The sequence below is a fragment of the Hibiscus syriacus genome, unplaced genomic scaffold (genome assembly GCF_006381635.1).
Source record: "Hibiscus syriacus cultivar Baekdansim isolate YM2019G1 unplaced genomic scaffold, ASM638163v2 tig00110597_pilon, whole genome shotgun sequence".
NCBI lineage: Eukaryota > Viridiplantae > Streptophyta > Magnoliopsida > Malvales > Malvaceae > Hibiscus > Hibiscus syriacus.
Window position 1 is genome coordinate 1688581 of NW_024062795.1, and position 20756 is coordinate 1709336.

Consider the following 20756-nt stretch of genomic DNA (forward strand, 5'->3'; position numbering starts at 1 on the left):
TTTAATTTTCTTTCAAACCGAGGGCTAAAGCGATGATTCAATTCCAACGTGAGAATTGAAAAACACTTGAATAACTTCATAATATATCTCTAAATCTTTGTGCTTATTTTTCAAAATCAAAACAGTTTTCAAAATCAAAGATTGATTTTGGTCAAAATGTTGTTGTGATTAAATGTGTGGGAGGAATGATTAACTTATTGAAAGCACATTCGACTTTTTGGGAATACAATTGGCAAGATTGCATTGCTAAGAGGGAAATTGTGATAAAAAATAGTAGTTATTGAAACAACAATCTGAGTCCGTTTTCACGAACGTAAACGACTATTGATATACGACAATTGATGTTGATCAAATCAATTTCCGAATTCATAATCAAAGATTGTCTTGGGTATTCGGTATACAAAGAAGAGACATAAGGATTGCCCTCGTAGACAAAATTACTAACGTGAATCCCGAAAGGAAAATCTAATTTGATGATCCGAATGAAATTGAATCAAAGCGAAAGCCTAAGGTTGATTTTACCATATTGAATTTTATTTTAAACTTTCTTTTTAATTTTTTTTTAATTTTTTTATTTATATTTATATTTCTTTTATTTTATTTATCTTCATTTATAAATCCCCACTATTACTTAAATTCTACTCAACTCTCTTCTTGACTCAAAGATTAAACAAAACATAAATAAATCATGAAATTTTTTTAGTTTCTATGAGATCGACTCTTACTTATTTTTTACTATGATAAATTTCATTTATTTATTAAGTGAGAAAAAAATTATTTTGACGTAAAAAACGATAACATAGTAAATGAATTTATAAACGAGTTGATAAACAAGATTATAAACGAGACTATATATGAGCTTATAAACAGAGTTAAAAAACGAGTTGATTAGTTCATCTAGTTTAATAGATAAACATAAACACTTCAACTATATTGATTTACACCTAGTAATTATTTTCCACTCTAGGATTTGTGTTAATGAATTGGGTATTCGAATTGTAATTTGACAAGTCTAAAGGTAAACCAATATAAAGAGGGAATTCGGTTTCATACGGAATAATATTATTCGATCGGAGTATACTTTTCTTCTTTTTTTGTTTATACGGCGAGAGAGGGAAAGGAGATTCAATACTGAATCAACGGCAGCAGCAATGGCTAGACAAGCCTCACGACTCATTCGTTCTTTGTCTTCCCAGATTTCTTCACCCAAAACCCAGATATCCCCGCTCAGCTTCCTCTCTTCCTCTTATCATTTTCTTACCCAGTCACGCGCTTTCTCGGCGGCTCAAGCGCCTCAGCCGGCGGTTTTCGTTGACAAGAATACTCGCGTTATTTGCCAAGGCATAACCGGGAAGAATGGCACTTTCCACACCGAGCAAGCCATCGAATATGGCACTAAGATGGTACTTCATATCCGTATCCAACTTTTATCTCTTCTATTTTTCATGGTTTTTTGCCCCTTTTTTCATGAATTTTATAAATGGGTCTCTTTTCTTCACTGCAATATTTGGGTATTGAGAAAACCCTGGAAAGTGGGAGCTTTAAATGATTTGTTTATGCATGTCTAAGAAATGGGTTTAAGTTAGTTTTGTAAGAAATTATGTTAAATTTTGCATATCATAATGTTACAATTTCCATTATGTCTTTATAAATTCTGGAAATGATCAAATGCTTCTTATTAGTCCTTGGTTTTATCTCATTTTTCTTTTGATAGGTTGGTGGAGTTACACCAAAGAAGGGTGGCACAGAGCACTTAGGACTTCCTGTTTTCAACTCAGTTGCTGAAGCAAAAGCTGAAACCAAGGCCAATGCTTCTGTCATTTATGTTCCTCCACCTTTTGCTGCTGCTGCTATCATGGAGGCTATGGAAGCTGAACTGGATATCGTCGTTTGTATCACGGAAGGAATTCCACAACATGACATGGTAAATGAATCAAACCTTAGAATGAAAGCTATTTTTTTCTTGTGTCTAAATTTGTAGCACTGCTTCTTTATTTCTGGAAATGAGTTTGTATTGTGGTTTTCTTTTTAGAAGTTATCCCAGTCTGCTTATTTGCGTTATGTGCACTTCCAAGAGTGTGACTGCAATAAGCACCTGTGGGCTACCTGTGGCTCAAGCTGCAATTTATTCCTTTGGAGTTGTGATTTGGAAATGAGTTTTATTCATCATTTTTTTATTATCAAAGCTGATATCTTTGTATTGCAGGTCCGTGTGAAGGCTGCCCTTAATCAGCAATCAAAAACCAGGCTAATTGGTCCAAACTGCCCTGGCATCATTAAACCCGGGGAGTGTAAGATTGGAATTATGCCTGGATATATTCACAAACCTGGTCGCATAGGAATTGTGTCTCGATCTGGCACTTTAACATATGAAGCTGTAAGACCTTCTATTGGACACAACTAATTTCTCTGTTCCCTATATCACTTTCTTATTCTCATCTTTGTTCATGCTAGCCAGTAATTTTATCCAAAAAAAAAATGCTAGACAGTAATCACCCTTTTAGTATCATGATGCCTGATGATACATCACCACATGTTTTTTTCCCAAACCACCTAACCCATTTCTCAAGATATTTTGAAGATGAGAATTTGCCCTTCTGGCAGAGCTTGTGGCCAAATTGCACATCTCTGTATCTGTAGTGTTTCTGTTCTAACCGCTTGGTCTTATCCTTTTAAGATATCTATTTGTGTTACAGAAAACGTGAAGTAATTCTCATATAACATTCTTTTTCTATTCAGTGAAGAATAAATGTTTTCTAGTGTTCAATTTGATTTGATGGAAATTGTTGAAAAGTATGAATAGAATTAACCCTATGGAATTTTCGTTGATGCCTAAGTTAATCTGCCCTGCCCTTCAGTTGGTATATATATGTGGATTCACGGTTTTCATATTTGAATCATCATAGTACACAAGAAAATCACACAAATCTGTGTTACACTAAACTAATTCTATTTTCTATATTCTGATGAAAATTGAAAAATACTCCCCTGTAATAATTTTTCAATATAAGTCTTTGTCAATTTATCTTGTAGGTTTTTCAAACAACTGCAGTTGGTCTGGGGCAATCTACCTGTGTAGGAATTGGTGGGGATCCTTTTAATGGGACCAACTTCGTTGATTGTGTGACAAAATTCCTTGCTGATCCTCAGACAGAAGGTAACATTTTCCTAATTTTGTATTATTTGAGTTGTTAATTCTACAATACCTTTTTGATATAAAGGTCTTTATTAAGTGTGGCTATATCTTGTCTATCATGGGTTTGGCATATTGCATGCCTGACTGAACCATATTTGATTATCCATTTATTCCCTTGTTTCCATCATTTGTTGTTTTCATTTTGTCTCATTTACTCTTTTACTTTTCGGTTTATACTTTATACTCGGTGTAAGTTACTAACTATTGTGAAAATTCTTTGAACTGGTTACCGAAATGGGATGCCAACTATCTGACTTTTGCAATTTCATTCAGGTATCATTCTAATTGGTGAGATCGGAGGCACAGCAGAAGAAGATGCTGCTGCACTGATAAAGGTAATATTCATAATTCAGAATGAAGGAACTAAAGGACTCCTTGTTCCAGAGACTGATGTTAGTATTTACTAATTGCTTGTGGTACATATGCGGGGTAATAAATAGTAGACTTCCATGCAGATTCTCACTGAGTTAATAGTAAGATCAAATTATTTTGTAAGAGTTGGTTTATAATTTATACTTTCTGTACACTTCAGCAACTACTAGAATAGGCTTCTCTGCTACTCAATTGGATAAGAATTCACATTTTTTATAATTCCACTGAATTATATTTTAGCAACATCCAGATTTTGCACTGATGATAACATGTAAATAGTGGTAGGATTGAGAGTTTGTTTTTATGAAAGTCTATTTCTCTTAAAGAACTCATGCGAACCTTAATCTTCCTCGGAAAAAGGTAAATTACCTTTGGGTAAGAGAAACATAATAAATAAAAAAATCTAGCTGGGAGTAAAATAGGAAACTATAAATATCTAGAGCAAATATAGCTCTTTATAGTTCAAGTGTAGGTTTATGGTACATGTTTCGCTAGTAAAATTTCTCGACTGTAACTTATGGCTATGTTATACCCTGGACTGCATCTTACACTTTATGTTGAGGCCCGCATGTTATTTATTTGATTGGATCTCTTACAAATAATTTGATTTGGTGATGAACATAGAAGAACCTTGTGATCCATGGATCTACAAATGAAATGTGTTTGTGCCCATATATACCCATATGGTGAATTAATTCAGCCCCTCTAGCGTTTTGGTCCTTGTTTTTGCTTCTATGAACTTTTGATGAAGTGCTGTTTCGTTGTGCTTCATTTTTGTTAATTTTACGTGAAAATATATATAATAGAAATGTTTGAATTTATTTTCTTTTTTCACAGAGCAAGATGGCAGGTAGTAATATCGAACATTTTATCTCATTTCCACTGCACTTGCATATAACTAAAAATGGATTTAACATCTGATTTTGTTTTATAAATGAAACAGGAAAGTGGGACTGAAAAGCCCATTGTTGCCTTCATTGCTGGACTTACTGCTCCTCCGGGACGACGTATGGGTCACGCAGGAGGTAAGACATTGCTTCCATGTTTTGCCTATTAGGTTTATTATTGCAGTTGCTAGTATTATATATCTCTTGCACGGACTCTTGCATAAGCTAAAAATATAGTTCAATTCCAAGACCCTCTCTATACTGGAAAAGGAAGATGTCCAGTCTATTATTACAATTCAGATATCACATTTTCACATTTTAGATGAAAGGTAAATTGTTATCTTTGTTCTTGATGTATTTATTACCATTGAAATTGGCCATTGTGGGCATGGTTGAAAGAAAAATCAAAGAAAAGATCGAACTGGTTAGACCTTTGTTGAAAACTCTTTCTGGGTTTTTTTCTTAACCTATATTGGCTGGTTCTGTAATTGTTCAGTTCAACTTGTATGGTTGAACCACCAATCAGTTCTCGATTCAACAACCAATCCTGTCTGGTTTTTACACGACCATGACGTTGGGATATTTTTGTGTGTGGAAATAATATAGGAATTGTTGGTCTAAAATGTTGTATGTTTGTACAAACAGCTATAGTATCAGGGGGCAAGGGCACGGCTCAGGACAAAATCAAGACACTAAGGGAAGCTGGAGTGACGGTTGTTGAATCACCTGCAAAGATTGGTGCAGCAATGCATGATGTTTTCAAGCTAAGAGGCCTTCTGAATTAGCCCCTTTTTTCTTCTTTTTCATCGGAATAAGTTTCAGTTGGGTTGACATCTTTCATATATTTCCATTGTTGTTTTTTTGGTCCAAATTTGTTTTATACTGAAAATGAGGGAAAATCTTGTACCCTTCCTCGATGAAACCATCATTTGGCTGAAGAAAATGTTTCGCTTTTAACTTTATTCTATCAACTTGATTTAATTATTGATTAGAAAACAAAAAGAAAAGTAAAAAAAAGAAAAGATGTTAGTTTAACTTGATTAATTATAATTAGGATTATTATCAGTAAAAAAATAAAAATTTTACAAATCGGATGAAAAAAATAATATTCTTAATATAAAACAAACAGCTCAGCTGGACCACCTCATTAACAGTAAACAAAAGAAGAAGAAAATACTAAAATCTTACAATTCATATAACAAACATCAAATGACAATCACTATTATCCTAAGCCCTGGTCAGCTAGTCGGAAAATAGTAAACATTTATTGCATATCCACACAAAATCATAATACTTTATCAAAACAAATATCAGTCAAAATAACTTAAGTCAATCAATCCAAAAATCACTCAAAGTGTCAATCACTCTCTACTCTACTACGTCCTTCACATGCCCAAGTTATTTTTCCACACTCTCTCTCTTGGAGTCTAGCGAAATTTAATTCGATCTGGTTTTTTCATACTATTTCTTATGGTCAAGCAAAATTCTATTCGATATAAAAAATTAATTATTTTAAATATATTTGATGAGCTAAAACTTAAGTGACCAAAACTTAATTTTAAATTTGATGAGAAAAATATGAAGATATAAAAGATAAGTGGCCATTTAGGAGTTTATCTTTTTGATTAAGCCAAAATTTAAAAATATGATTAAAAAAACGATTTTTCCAGAAACAGGGTGTATTAATATTTGTATTGGGCGTGGCGCCACATTTGGAAGCTCCACCACCTTTCGGACTTCCCCTCCCCACCCATCCGCTCTCTGTTCTTTTGCAGTACCATATTCAGTAGTTTGTTTGTCAATGGTGCCGGCGCTGATGAAGGGGCCAAAGCGGAAGAGAGCTGCTGGTATCAGTGAGTGTGATCTTCATAATAGTAAATACGAAGGAGTGATCTTGAGGAATCAACGCCATGAAAATAGTAGGATTCTTAGAGCCAAACCCAAAAATTTAGACGGATTTTCTGCAAAGGTGCCTCCTTTCAAAGGAGCCAAAACCGGACGAGCCGTATTTTACCCTAAGAAGCTCAAACATAAGACTTTGGAAAGAGAAAATAATGAAGAGGAGGAGGAAGATGTTGATTTAGAAACTGATGGCAGTCAAGAAAATGACGGAGAAGATAAAGAAACAGAGAGAGCAAATGAACCCGTGACAAATTATTCAAAGAAGAGGATGGATGCTACAGTAAGAAAATGAACCCTTCGTTTTACGTTGGTCCTGATGGTTTTTTTCCTGATTCTCTTTTCATTTTTTTGGGGGTTTTAGGGAACATCACTAATGTGCCATCAATGCCAGAGGAATGATAAAAGTCGAGTCATTAATTGCAAAACTTGCCGCAGGAGACGATATTGCATCCCCTGTATAACTAATTGGTATTCTTTATTTTCATTTAACTTCGTCTTCTTTCTTTAACTAGTGATGCCTTCCTTAGGTTTGATTCTTATTTCTATTGTCCATCTCCATAACTTGGTTTAACCCATATAGGTTGTCATCCACTTAAGATTGTATGTGACTGTGAGTTTGAATTCTTTGGTAATACTAGATTATATTGGAGTTCCCATCTACCGCTTTATTATAGGTTTAATATAAAAATATTTGTTCAAATATATCGTTTTTTAAAATAATGTCAAATTCAATCCATTTTAAGTATCCAATCGCAATAACCGTTGAAAACTTTTTATTAAACGATATGTATTTTATTTTGATAATTTTAAATATTATATTTTTTTATAAAACTTAAAAATAAATTATTATATTAAAAATACCTTCTTTACATTTTAAAGATTATATTTTAAAAACAACCTTAAGTCCAACAAAAAAAACCTTAAACGACACCCTTAATTATTAGGAAACATAAATGAACAACTTTCTATTCAAAAGTCCATCCAACAGTTACTAACCAACATTTATCTCCAGCCTTCATCTCTACTCTAGAGTATCTCTATATCTACTCAGGAGATGAACCAATAATTAATCTCCAGCATTATCTCTACATTACCACAAACTCTATTTTATTCACAATATTTAACTATTATAATATTGATTTTGCAAATATAAAATTAAACATATACATTTCTAATAAATATCAAAATAAAAAAATATAAATAAAGCATTCATAAATAATATTGCGAAAATAAAAATAAATAAGAAAATTACAATTCATAATAATAATGCGAAAAACATAAATTACATAATTATATATTCTAATTCTCTGAATTAGAATATTCATTCTACAAATACTCAATTAGTACATTTCGTATAGCAAAATGAGCATTTGCATCTTTAATTTGTCTAAATCGGGTAAGGAATTCTTGAAATTGAGTCTCATCATCTTCAACAAATTTGACATTCGGAGGGGGTGCATCTCTTCCTTCAACAATTGGAGAATTAAGATCTCGTTCATCATCGATTATAATATTTGAGTTGTTGGTTAAAATGGTGTTTGAGTTTTATTAGTATTTTCTATGTTTTTATATTTGTTGTATTTTTATATTTCAAAAAATTAGTGTGTTTATTTATCTAATTTCAATGTATTTTTATCTATCTTGTAATTTAATATACTTTAATCTACTTTAATCTGATTTAATCTACTTTAATCTAATTTAATCATTTAAAAAAATTCTATGTTTTTATGTTTGTTGTATTTTTATGTTTCAAAAAATTAGTATGTTTATTTATCTAATTTTAATGTATTTTTATCTATCTTGTAATTTAATCTACTTTAATCTAATTTAATTATTTAAAAAAAATTTTGTAGTACAATTACAGTAACACACTAGATGTAGTGTGAAACTACTTGCCACGCTAAACTGGAGCTCAGTTTTGGCACAGCGTTGGAGCTCCAAAGTGGAGATTTTACTCCACTTTTGCGCAGCGCTGGAGAAGCTCTAAGCACATACAATGACTTACCGTATAATTTATCAGTCATTCAAGCCAAATAACATTCATACGCTGATTCTAGAGTTTATTTTATTGATTTAGCATGTTTAATTCTGATCCTTTCAAACATAACTTGTTAATCGTCTAAGAACACATCATACACTAATCCACCCAACACGTAACTTCTTTTAACTTAGAAATCAATCAATCAAAATCACCTCTATGACTAAACCTCAAAAGTTGTAAAAATTCAAAAAAAAAAAAATAGTATATGTTTAAAAATATTTCATCATTCTTACATTTAAAACATACTCTATATTTATTGAATCAGATCTTATCACCAAAAAACTAATTACATAAGATTTCTTTTCTAGAATAAGTATTTACTTATTAAACAAAATTAATTGTTAAATAATCTTAAACTACTAAAATTATAATAAAATCTAAATTAATTATCAATTATAATTTGAGTTAATATAAAACATTTTCTCACTTTAGAATTTGATGAATCTACAGAATTAGTACTTGGAAGACACATGATCCCAATTATCATAATCTAAAACATAAATATGGAACACGTATAAAGATTTAGGATTCACAGGGCCTTTACCTTATTTTGCATAAGAGATGAACCATAATTCTAGCTAGTTTGATCTCAAAGATTACAACCAGAGAATGGGTTTCATGATCAAAACATGGATTCTCTTTCAATTTTTTAGATGAATTTTTGAATTATTAACCTCTTTCTTTGGAGAGTATTTCGGTATATAGGAAGAGAAGACAAAAAAAAAAACTCTATACAAGCTACACATGTTTTTTTCCCTTAAGCTATTTTCCTCACAAATTTCATAAACTAAATGAAATTTTAAGCTTCCCTATATCACAAACAATAGGTGTCGACACATGAAAGAAAATTCTAAGGCTCATCACCCCAATGGTATATTCACATTCTAAAATTAGTTAATTGAAAGATTTAAAAGATATGTAAAACTTTTAAATATTATATTAATTGATTCAATAATTTAAAAATATATATAAATTTTAAAATATTATATTGGGAAGACGAATAGTTGAATACTAACTCAAAATATAAAAAATTTAAATTTTATACTATCTTTCAACCGTCGTGTGTGTATATATATTTAGAAGAAGAAAAAAATCAAAATCAAAATTCATTTCTCTGGTTGTTCCGTTGAAACCATCTTAGACCTGAAACATGTCGTTCGACGGCGGCGGTGGCGGCGCTAACACAGACGGCGCGACTAACAAGGATTTCTTTTGCTACCAATGTAACCGTACCGTCACCATAACAATCTCCCCTTCAGCTGACCCGTCTTGTCCAATATGCAACGAGGGATTCCTCGAAGAATACGAAAACCCTAGCCTTAATCCAGGTTCCACCTTCCAAAACCCGAATCCGAACCCAAACGATCCCTTTTTGTCGGTATCGGATCCGTTTTCTTCCTTCCTCCCGCTCCTTTTCCCTTCTTCCACAGCGACTTCTTCACCATCCCCTCCTTCAATTGACCCTCATAACCCTAACCTGTTCGGACCGACCCGGTCAGGCCGAGGTGTCCCATTCGCTTTCGATCCATCTACTTTCATCCAAAATCATCTCAACGATCTCCGTTCAAGAGGAGCCCAAATCGAGTTCGTGATCCAGAATAATCCCTCCGAGCCTGGCTTTCGGCTTCCGGCGGACCTAGGGGATTATTTCATCGGACACGGGCTCGAGCAACTGATTCAACAGCTGGCCGAAAACGACCCTAACCGGTACGGGACCCCACCGGCATCTAAATCAGCCATTGACGCGCTGCCTACGGTGAAGATAGCGAAGAACAACCTGAATTCGGAGTTCAACCAGTGCGCGGTTTGTATGGATGCGTTCGAGGAAGGGACTGAAGCGAAGCAAATGCCCTGTAAACATCGTTATCACAAAGATTGCATATTGCCGTGGCTGGAAATGCACAATTCGTGCCCCGTGTGTCGTCACGAGTTGCCTACTGATGATCCTGATTATGAGAGGAGGGTTCGTGGGGCACAGGGTACTGCTGGAGGTATCGATGGCAACAGTAGCGAGGGTGATAATGGCCAGACGTCGGGGGATAATCAGACGGTGGAGAGGAGTTATAGGATATCGCTGCCTTGGCCGTTTCGGGCCCGTGGGTCGGGTTCAGGATCAGGTGATAATGCGCAGACCAGGCAAGAAGATTTGGATTGAGAAATGTAAGTATTCTTTGTTCATTTTTCTGACAAATATATTAATCATTATACCCCTTTTCTTTGTGTTGGCTTTCAATTTGCTGATGTTGAAAATCTGGGTTGTAGTTTAATTTTTTGTGTACCATGTATGGTGAACGTGCTCATCAAATTAGTTTGGTTGATAATACAATGGAGACATTCGTCTGAGTTTTGGATATAGGCCTTTGGTCCATTGTAGGGCATGAATGCAGGAATGTGGATAATAGAATGAGAATGCATCTAAAGCATGAATTTCATCAAAATTTTCATCCCTATGATGATGCTCTTTGAGGGTCACAGGCCCTGGCAACATTTATTAACTAAAAATGTATAATATTGATCGAAGTAATTGGATATATGCATTCTTTTATTTGAAGTCCCAAGTGGGCGAATGTTATGCCTGAATGGTTTATTTCCTTGAATTTATTGTTGATGTGATAAAGTTGACATTTGTAAAATATGAGATGATTAATAGTCCATTTTGTGCACTCATTAACACATACAGCTGTCATTATCGCTATAATAGGAGTATAGTTATTACAAAGGTGGAGATCAAGGCTCTTGCATTTTTTGCTCAGTGGAGAACTGGACATGTTGAATCCCTAGCTCAAGTGTTTAAGGAAGGGAGAAGTCTGAACTTGTTTTTAGCTGCCAATATAGAAACTAGAATTTACAGTAATGACAAAGGGGAGTTTTACTTACTTTTCACACATGCAATTTACCGCATATAGTCGCTAATAACTTCCTCAAGGGGGCTTTTTCGTGTTTGACACGCTGTTAGTTTGTCTCTTCATTATGTAGATGCTTGCCATATTGATTTTGGAGGGTATTATAAGTGGTTTGTTTTCTGAACTTAATGCTCTCAAGTATATAGTTAACTAGTTTTAACTGTGAATGGCTTGGTGGCCAATCTTTCAGGCTTAAAATGGTCGGAAGTAATGTTATATATAGATTGAATACCAATTTGAAGATCAGTAAAGTGAAATTCACTGGGGCATGGAAAGATGGTGTAGCTGAACCAAGATATGTTTTCAGAAATATTTTGAAGGAGATTATAGGATCATTTGATTTCTTATGGAATTCTGATTATTTATTTAGGAGTTTGTTTATCCAATATAAGATAAGTAGTTAGATTATCTTTCTCTTTAGCTAATAAGGTAAAGAAAATCATGTAAATAAGTAGTAAAAGAAAAGAGGTAGTGGTAAATGGGAGAAATAAAAAACTAGAAATGTATGTTATTTATAAACTTCTGATATATAACTTGTGACGCTAAAATCATTTTCCGTGGAAGAAACTCCTGGCAAGCTCTGATGGTCATACAATCTTGTTCCATTTTAAGCCGTTTGAATAATCTTGTGGTTGTACTAACCTGGGTTCTTGTAGCATATACGTTTGCATGGTGCTGTAATTCTTTCATTCATTCATTTTTTTTTTTTGTATTGTATCTTCATGGTCAATTTGAATGTACTTGTTCTGTAGTCATATCTGTACAATGGCACCCTAACTTGGATTTAAATTTTGGCAGATTGAAATGCTGTGAAATATCAGCATTTCTTCCATGAGACATGGTGATAGAATAACTTCTTCCAGTGTCTGGAAATCAGAGTATGTTTAATTAAACATGAAGAATTATGTTATCGTGGTTACATTCTAAGAGAGTCTTAGTTTTGCCATCTGGTATTATATGTATATCTGAATTCATTTTACAGCTTTGTTTGTTGTATGACGGATTCAATTACGCTTCCATACATTGTTGTATAGATTCTTCGGTCCTTTGCCCAATTATGCAAAATATTAGTATGTGAAAAATAAACAATAGGTTCCGGTTATTCGTTGGAATAGATAAGTGAATCACCTGAGAAAGGTAACATAACATGCATGTGCCATGTGTTTCAGTGGTGGTATTGGAGCTAACAGGTGTTGGAATGGTAAAACCGACCTATGGTGCGACCTAGTTTGAGGGTGACATTTCAAAGAGTAGAGAGTTGCCTGTTGTTGCATTCCATTTTAACCGACTTACGGCTAGGTATGTCAAATGGGTATGGTGCGGGAAAATTTTCGTCCTGTGACCCGCAAGACTAACGCTATTCCTGTCCTACCATTCACGTAGTTATTGAAATTCACCTAATATATATTATATATGTCTGTCCTATCCTGACCCACTTCATATAATATATGTATAAGTATCAGTTGAATAGATATAAATTATTTTTTCTATAAAAAAATATGAAATATTCGTCTCCGGATTTTCATCACTTCAACGGTCATCAATTAAAAAATAATAATAAATTGTTGTATCTTTTAATTGATAAATTAATATTTAATTTTAATATGAGTTCAAACAAAATTAAAAAAAAAAATCTTTACACAATATTCAAATATGAACTATGTCTTAAATACATTATAAATGTCTTCAAATATAATATAAATATAAAAAATTTACACAAATATATAGAACATTTAAAATTGTTTTCTTAAAATATGTTTATTATGTACATTAAACTGACGAGGAGAAGGGAGAAGGGAGAAGGGAGAAGGGAGAAGGGAGAAGGGAGAAGGGAGAAGGGAGAAGGGAGAAGGGAGAAGGGAGAAGGGAGAAGGGAGAAGGGAGAAGGGAGAAGGGCAACAATTGGCCCAAACATTGATGTTGACGAACCAAAAGCATACGAAGCACGTCGGTTAATTCATACAATATTTTTTATTAAACGAAGAAATATTATATCCTAACAATAATAAATGTTAAGGTTGGAACTTATATAGAAGCATGCTTAACATTAGACTAATTAATTTAATATTTTGTATTTGATCTATGATACTTTTTATTCCATACAAATGGTTAAGTAAAATTAAAATTTTAAACTAGTTTTTATGCAAAAATATGTAGTATTAAATATTGAGTGTGGTAATTTAATTGGATCTTTTATGCATGCATGGACTCACTGGTGTTGACCCATTTGATAATTCGGGCCACCCAAGTGAGCTCGTTAAACAACAAATTAAACCCTCAGCAATGGTCTCGCCATTCGTTCATCGCTGCAAGCAATTCTTCCATTTCCAGCAAAACAGAAAGGCGGGTAGACACGAACAATGGAAAAAGAGAACACAAATACTACCACCTGTAGTAGTAAGCCAGTATCGAAGATGGAAGAAGATACCACCACACCCAAAATCGATTCCCCTACCAATTACCAGCAAACCGGTAGTTTTTTCTTTTTCTCTCTGTCTTTAGTCTCGATTATCTTTACTGTTTTCGATAGCATATATAATTGAAATTCTAGCATGAAATTTAGTCTTGTCAGTCAATTTAATGTGTGAGGTATGTTAAACGGCAATACTTTTGAAGGCTAAATGATAAATATGGTAAATTGCCCAAATTTTATGTTTTAGAATACATGATTAATTTGAGTGGTTGATTTATAGTGCCATGAATTCGACTGGTTGATTTTAATGCTTGCATTTTCAGTTTCTGACGACGATGAAATAGACTATTCGATCAAACCCGAATTCTATGACCCAAACCTTGATGATAAAGATGAATTATGGGTTCAGAAGAAAAGGAAAGGCCGGATTTCCGATGCTGTGCTTAGCTGTCCTGCTTGTTTTACCACCCTCTGCCTTGAGTGCCAAAGGTACGTGCACTTGGTCTATCTGTCTTTCGCAATATGCAGACTGTTCCGTGGACGATATTAGATCAAACATTATCCTTTGGATAATGTCTAGGTAAATAAAAAATGTCAAATTCATGTCATATTGATATGTTTCTCTATTCCGTCTTCAAGCGTTCTATGAAATCTGAATGAACTTCAACTTAACAATTGTGATTTGTGAATGGAAGTAAAGGAAGAGAAACGGATATGTTATAAGGATGTAAAGTCAAATTAAAACTTGGCATGTTGTCGATAGTGTACTGTTATCTTATCAGATATTATTCATAAATAATATATATAAAAGGCACTGAAGCTAACTTCTGGTAATATACCATGTCAATAAGATATGACTACAAGCACTTTCTTCCTTACATCGAGTTTCGTTTCTTCTATCTATTAGACGAAAGGTAATATCTCTCTCTTTTTCTTTTTTCTTTTCTACTGCTGCTTGTGAAATGTGATTAGTGGTTCCCAACAGCATTTTTTCCTTGTTTTGGGCGATAATATGCTTTGCTGTTTTTAAGTAGTTTTTACATTTAAGGGATAAATGAGACATAATGTCTTTTAACGGGGATTTACAGATACGATTGTTCCTCATTGCATTACGGAGAAGTATGTGATGGGATCGAAATGTGCATTTATTCATCCTATAAACTAAAGTTAATTGGGGTTTTGCAGGCACGAAAAGTACGTGACTCAATACAGGGCGATTTTCGTTGTGAACTGCAAGATAGAAAACGAAAAGATCAGGCAAGCAAAGGTAAAACCGAAAAAGTCAGGCAAGAGAAGAAGAGAATCCGGTGAGGATGAAGCAGCTGCTGCCAGTGGGGAAACTTTCAAGGCAGTCTGTTGTTTGGTCTGCTCGACGGAGGTTGGTGTCATCGATGAAGACGAGGTTTATCACTTTTTCAATGTTCTTCCAAGTGAGTCCTGAGCCTTGGGTCATGACCTGCGCTTTCTCGCTTGCTGGGGGATACCAAACAAACGACTACTATATCTCATTCTCAGTCTGGATATTAACGTCCAACTTAGACGACTGTTAAATTTTTAATGAAAAAGACGAGTTTGGAATATAATGAATAGTCGGGTGACTGTTTTGTAAATTTTAATTGTCGAAGGGACTCAACAAAGTAATGCTTTATAATTGAGAGATTATTTTATAACTTTGAATAATTAAGAGACTCAACAAAACAATATCAAAAGACCATTTGTGTATTTTACCTTAAAAAAATTAATAGCATTATACTATTTTTTATCTTTTCAAAAACTAAAAAAGTATCTGTCTTTGGTACATTGGTTTTCAACAAGGACTTGAATAGTGTATCCATGGAGCAAGAGACGATGGGTGGAAATGGGTATAAATGCTAGGGAGAAATTTGCAGGACTTTGTTTTACTTCATATGGTAAACTGTTTTCCAGCTCATTTGAAGAATATGTATCTACCTCTTTATTCCGTCTAAAAATTAACTTTTGATAAATCAAGTGAATAATATATAATGTTTTATATAAGAGTGACCTAATTAAAAAGTTTTCTATAAACGAGGGACTATATTAGTAGTTTTCGCTTTGTTCTTCCATTTGCAGACCATTTTTTTTTGCTCTTAGATGGGGACAAAGCCCAAATCCAGTACAGAAAAACAAAGGTTTACTGGTATTTATTAATTAATTTTCTGATATTATTATTATCCAAACAAGGCCATAAGCATAGAGCAAGAGCGAGAGACAAAGGAGAGCGAGGAAAGAAATGGCTTGTCATCTCCTGGGGACCGACTTCACTCTCCCCTTCAAAAGCTCCAAGTTTTCTCAATTGGTTCGCGCTTTTCATTTCAAACACTCATTTTTTGTTCATGTAATAAATATAATGTTTCCAAAGCTTCAATTTGTAGTCAATTTCAGTCTTCTGTTATATCTGTGTTTTTCGGTACTTTCCAGTACGTAAATTCTTACCCTTTCTTCCTCATGTTGTATACACTGTTTCGTTGATGTATTCAGCGCCAGCAGCGAAAAGGAAGGTCTAAAGGGTCGCAGAAAGTTCCTTCAACTGTTGCTTATTATGGACTAAAGACTCCTCCTTATAACCTTGTCAGTGAACCCTTTTTCTCCCTTTTTATCCTTAATTTTGCATATTGTAAACCACTTGTGATGTAGCAATTTTTGGCTCTTTGAATGGTCACTTCTAGAGTGAGTCGGATTGAATTTTTTTGAGTTAGTTGGGTTGATAAGTATTATTTTATAACTAAAATTTTATTTGAATTCTAATCTAGTTTATAACATTCGATTTGAGTTGTTTGAGGTTATTTTTAAATTTTATTGTAAATATTTATGATGTTGTTGTACTAATTGATTCTAATTTAAATGAATTTTTATAACCATATACGATATATATATATATTTTTTCATATGTGATGCAAAGTTTAGACACTTTACTAACATGAAAATCAATCTATTAATTATTAAAAATTTTGAGTAATTTGAGTCTTATTTTATAATTCAAACTTTATTTAAAAAATTTTCGAGTTGAGTTTATAAAATTAAGAGTCAAGTCGAATCGAGTTTTTTAGATCAAGTCAAATACATCGATTTTTTGAGTCGAGTCGAGTTTTGCTCGTTCCTAATCACTTCCTAGACTTATCTGCATTCATTACCTTCTTGCAGGATGGTTTAGAGCCGTTTATGAGTAGGAGGGCATTAGAGGTGCATTGGGGTGTGCATCATCGTGGCTTTGTGGATGACCTGAATAAACAGCTTGGCAAAAGTGATATACTGTATGGCTACACCATGGATGAACTTGTCAAAGCAACATACAACAATGGGAACCCCCTACCTGAATTTAACAATGCAGCCGAGGTATAACAACGACGACTGTTCATCTTTTAATTGTTTGGTTGTATTCGATGTGTCATTCTCATTCGAATATTATTCAGTTCAAACAAAAGCTTGGGTCTCCGCATCCACTGATGAACGAGTTTTAGGAACCATTGTACCCTAGAATTTTATCCCTAAGAGTGCATTTATGTTGTTTTCGAATTCGTATGGTACTAACATCCGATGTCTCTTGAATCTTTATCCATTTTTATTGCATTGAAGTAATATACCTTTGCCCAATGAAGTTGAAAAAGCATCTAATGTAGGATCAACACTTGATCTTACAATTGCAGGTGTGGAACCATGACTTGTTTTGGGAGTCTATGCAACCTGGAGGTGGGGGCATGCCCAAACTTGGTTTACTTGAACAGATTGAAAAGGATTTTGGATCTTTCACGAACTTCAGAGAGAAGTTTATGGAAACAGCTCTCTCACTATTTGGCTCGGGCTGGGTTTGGGTCGTCTGTAAGTCCTTTCTCGAGTTAATTTCTGTTTGATTATTGATAAACTGTTCCTCTGCTAGGTGCCTAGGTCTCATTTCCATAGCTTGCATTCTCCCTACATTAGCCCTTGCATATTCTTGGTAGTACGAGGCCTATGTGTTCAAGATATAACTTAATACTCACGTTTTCCCTTGTGATTCTTATATTCTCTTTGCTTCAATTTCATTATTTTCTTTCCGTTTTTTCTTTTTAATTCAGTTTGATTCAATAATAGTTCAATTGCTTCTACTTGACAACATTAGCATATAGTTGGAACATGATTTGTTTCTTAACAAGTTGACTCTGCAATTAATCACTTTCATTTGATTGTTTCAGTGAAGAGGCAAGAAAAACGGCTTGCAGTGGTGAAATCGTCGAATTCAATCAATCCAATTGTGTGGGATGACATTGTATGTCAAGTGTCAACCAATATATATATATATATCTGTATCTATTTATGTCCGTCTTTTATACCTGAAAATTTAACCATCATCTTTTGGTGCAGCCCATCCTCAATTTGGATATGTGGGAGGTAACCTTTTCTGTCTCTTGTTCTCTTACCGTATTCCCCCCATGTTACTAGGGGCTGACTGTTTGTTTGTTTGCCATTACAGCATGCTTATTATTTGGATTACAAGGTATGCTACTTGATCTACACCGTTATTTTAGTCCGATATGAGTATACTTTCTTGAAATCGTCATTGCCTCTTCCAAGCAGAATGACAAAGCGAAATACGTGAGCACATTTATGAACCACCTTGTTTCTTGGAATGCTGCAATGGTACGCATAGCACGTGCAGAGGCATTTGTGAATTTAGGCGAGCCTAAAATCCCCATCGCTTGAAATGCCAACCCTCGAAGCTCGAGACTAAATGCAATCGACAAGCTCTCCACTTTGATTGCAGGATTTACTCAAAGAATGCAAATTAACCGCAGGCCATGTCTGCTGAACTCCTTCCACAATGTTTCAAACCGGATATCTGCTTCGTCGGTACAGGACTCGAATCCATCATAGGAAAGCATGGTATTTCCTTGTGTGGGTTGTACCATGTATGAGCCTAGGCTCCCCAATCCTAACAGATAGCTTTTTTTTTTGGGGTGTCGCAACCGTCTTTCGGTTGGGCCCCGGAATTGTGCTTCGACGTGAATTAAATAAATTGGGAGTCGTCATCAATCATTTACTTTACGAAAAGCGGGTTGATCGAATACCTTATTTTTTATTTAATCTGCGTCTTACCAGAGATATGTCAGATTCGAGAGTCGGTTACAGTCAAGAAAGGGTTAGCACATTTGAACTGCTCTTTCGGTACTACGCAATTTTCAGTTGTCATTAAGTAAGAAAATTGAAAGTTTAACTCAAAATGTAAAATTACGATTCAAAATTACTTATCCTAATTCGATTTGAAAATATCCCTTTTAAAAAAGGCGATAAATACGTTAGAAGAAAAAGACAATGAAAGTAAATAAATAAAATAAAGAAAACACATAAATAACACGAATAAACAAAATGAGATAAAAAATAAAAGAAGTAAAAGTAAAAATAAACAAGAAAAAAATGACGTAACGAATCTAATAATAAAAAACAACAATAAAAATAATGAGGAAAAATACAAAAAAATAGAAAATAAATGAAAAGAAAAAGCAATCACATAAAATAAATAAAAAAATGTAAGTTAGAAGTAAAATAATAATATCAATTATAATGATAATTATAAAAATATAAATATATACGTTAATAGCAAAAATAAATAGTAATAATACTAGTTATATGAATATATATATATATATATATATATATATATATATATATATAACAACTTATAAACAAGGTATAAAAAAATAATAGTAATAATAAGTATTAAAATAAAAAAATAGTAATAAAAAAATTATAAAAAATATGAAAATCAAAGTAATATATAAATATATATATAAATAAAAAATAAAGTATAAATGAAATAAATAATAATAATAATGGAAATATAAGTAAACATATATGATATTAGTAGGGGATTAAATTGAAATAAAAGCTAAATCAGTAAGCAAATGTCAAAGAACATTGAAGATTAAAACCGGTAAAAATAAAAAAAAAATTATTTTTTAATAGATTTTCGCACCCTCATTTCAAAAATGTAATTTATTTTTTGCGAAATAATCTATAGGGAATGTAGATCTGAAATCAAAGTTTCGAAAAACTCCCTCCGGGTCATCGACTAAAAATTTGTCTTTGGGGTTCTCAAGCAAAGAAAACGCGATTAACAACGTATGCAAGTGAAGAGTAAAGAGAAACAAACGAAAGGTAAAAAAAACCTTTTACCTTTATTACTTCGAATCGTTTACAATAGTCTCGAAATCACTTTTTCTTTTCTCGTTTTTTTCTGGCATTCATTTTGTGTAACTCGTGTGTGTTCTGGTGTGGTAATTACAAGGCTTATTTATAGTACTAAAAAATCTTATTTTAGACTAGTATTTGAGTCCTGATCCAACTCTATTCTAGACTAGTATTTAAGTCATAATCTAACTCTTCTTTATTGGTTACATGAAGACTCCTTAGTTAGTAGGACAAAATCTGATATCTTCATGGTTGTAATTCTCCAAATGTCCGTGCCAAAACCTAAGGTTAGGTTGGGAACTGAATTCATTAGGGATGTTTGGTTTTGTTTTGATAATAGAGTTAGGCTGGGACCATACCCTTAAAAATTGAATGAGTTGGAACTCAGCTCAGCTGCCCCATTACTTGCCTTTATATAACTTTTTAAAGGAAGACGGGGGCAATGCCCATTGCTAGAAAACTTTAATTGAACCAACTTTTTTAATGTGGAATGGGGACCTTTCAATTACCCTTTTGCCTTTGAATGATAGCTAATGTCTCCATAGTTTCTATTCTAAATTAGAAATTTCCATGAAAGGCAGCTTGGCATGTCTTCTTGCATACCAGATGCGACACTTTAAGCATGTAAACCAAATTGCTTTATGACTTTCATTCTTGATTTAACCATCTATATTCAATTTATTAATCGATTATTTAGAATTAGGTTTTTTTAGAAGTTGGAGTAAATTTCTCAATTATATTTGCTTTATACACAGATCTCAGTATTCAAATTCCTTTACTTAAAAAGATCTCGTACTTCGTTCCGTTAAACTTTAGTAATCAACCAACTTTTTGTTGTTGGTAAATCTCATTACAACTT

At 33.4% G+C, this 20756-nt stretch overlaps 4 protein-coding genes across 6 annotated transcripts; all 4 read left to right on the top strand.

Moving 5' to 3' along the window:
• The first annotated feature begins 1057 nt into the window (after positions 1 to 1057).
• Positions 1058 to 5456, top strand: LOC120134010 (succinate--CoA ligase [ADP-forming] subunit alpha, mitochondrial-like). The gene is made up of 7 exons (XM_039150490.1): positions 1058 to 1403; positions 1715 to 1924; positions 2207 to 2377; positions 3034 to 3157; positions 3470 to 3531; positions 4512 to 4593; positions 5101 to 5456. Exons 1-7 carry the CDS (start codon positions 1152 to 1154, stop codon positions 5238 to 5240), a joined length of 1041 nt encoding a protein of 346 aa, XP_039006421.1. The 5' UTR covers positions 1058 to 1151; the 3' UTR covers positions 5241 to 5456.
• Positions 5457 to 9478: 4022 nt separating this feature from the next.
• On the top strand, positions 9479 to 12356 carry LOC120133981 (E3 ubiquitin-protein ligase RING1-like). Of its 3 annotated transcripts, none has more exons than XM_039150465.1 (2): positions 9479 to 10558; positions 12100 to 12356. In XM_039150465.1, exon 1 carries the CDS (start codon positions 9549 to 9551, stop codon positions 10551 to 10553), a length of 1005 nt encoding a protein of 334 aa, XP_039006396.1. In that variant the 5' UTR covers positions 9479 to 9548; the 3' UTR covers positions 10554 to 10558; positions 12100 to 12356. The 3 variants fall into 3 exon arrangements, with proteins under 3 accessions (XP_039006396.1, XP_039006397.1, XP_039006398.1); XM_039150466.1 differs by lacking the exon at positions 12100 to 12356 and adding an exon at positions 11492 to 11723; XM_039150467.1 differs by lacking the exon at positions 12100 to 12356 and adding an exon at positions 11100 to 11483.
• A 1248-nt stretch (positions 12357 to 13604) lies between these two features.
• On the top strand, positions 13605 to 15225 carry LOC120133984 (E2F-associated phosphoprotein-like). Its single transcript, XM_039150469.1, has 3 exons — positions 13605 to 13773; positions 14038 to 14203; positions 14900 to 15225. Exons 1-3 carry the CDS (start codon positions 13662 to 13664, stop codon positions 15153 to 15155), a joined length of 534 nt encoding a protein of 177 aa, XP_039006400.1. The 5' UTR covers positions 13605 to 13661; the 3' UTR covers positions 15156 to 15225.
• Positions 15226 to 15918: 693 nt separating this feature from the next.
• Positions 15919 to 18776, top strand: LOC120133982 (superoxide dismutase [Fe] 3, chloroplastic-like). Its single transcript, XM_039150468.1, has 8 exons — positions 15919 to 16031; positions 16214 to 16303; positions 16877 to 17068; positions 17380 to 17551; positions 17905 to 17978; positions 18074 to 18100; positions 18183 to 18206; positions 18287 to 18776. The coding sequence occupies exons 1-8, from the start codon at positions 15966 to 15968 to the stop codon at positions 18410 to 18412; spliced, it is 771 nt and encodes a 256-aa protein (XP_039006399.1). The 5' UTR covers positions 15919 to 15965; the 3' UTR covers positions 18413 to 18776.
• The last annotated feature ends 1980 nt before the right edge of the window (positions 18777 to 20756 follow it).

Coding starts and splice junctions, on each gene's coding strand:
- LOC120134010 (XM_039150490.1), top strand. CDS start 1,152: ATGGCTAGACAAGCCTCACGACTCATTCGTTCTTTGTCTTCCCAGATT. Junction 2,378..3,033: donor GCACTTTAACATATGAAGCT/GTAAGACCTTCT, acceptor TTTATCTTGTAG/GTTTTTCAAACAACTGCAGT. Junction 4,594..5,100: donor ACGTATGGGTCACGCAGGAG/GTAAGACATTGC, acceptor TTGTACAAACAG/CTATAGTATCAGGGGGCAAG.
- LOC120133981 (XM_039150465.1), top strand. CDS start 9,549: ATGTCGTTCGACGGCGGCGGTGGCGGCGCTAACACAGACGGCGCGACT.
- LOC120133984 (XM_039150469.1), top strand. CDS start 13,662: ATGGAAAAAGAGAACACAAATACTACCACCTGTAGTAGTAAGCCAGTA. Junction 13,774..14,037: donor TACCAATTACCAGCAAACCG/GTAGTTTTTTCT, acceptor TTGCATTTTCAG/TTTCTGACGACGATGAAATA. Junction 14,204..14,899: donor CTCTGCCTTGAGTGCCAAAG/GTACGTGCACTT, acceptor GGGGTTTTGCAG/GCACGAAAAGTACGTGACTC.
- LOC120133982 (XM_039150468.1), top strand. CDS start 15,966: ATGGCTTGTCATCTCCTGGGGACCGACTTCACTCTCCCCTTCAAAAGC. Junction 17,552..17,904: donor GGGCTGGGTTTGGGTCGTCT/GTAAGTCCTTTC, acceptor TGATTGTTTCAG/TGAAGAGGCAAGAAAAACGG. Junction 18,207..18,286: donor CTTATTATTTGGATTACAAG/GTATGCTACTTG, acceptor TCTTCCAAGCAG/AATGACAAAGCGAAATACGT.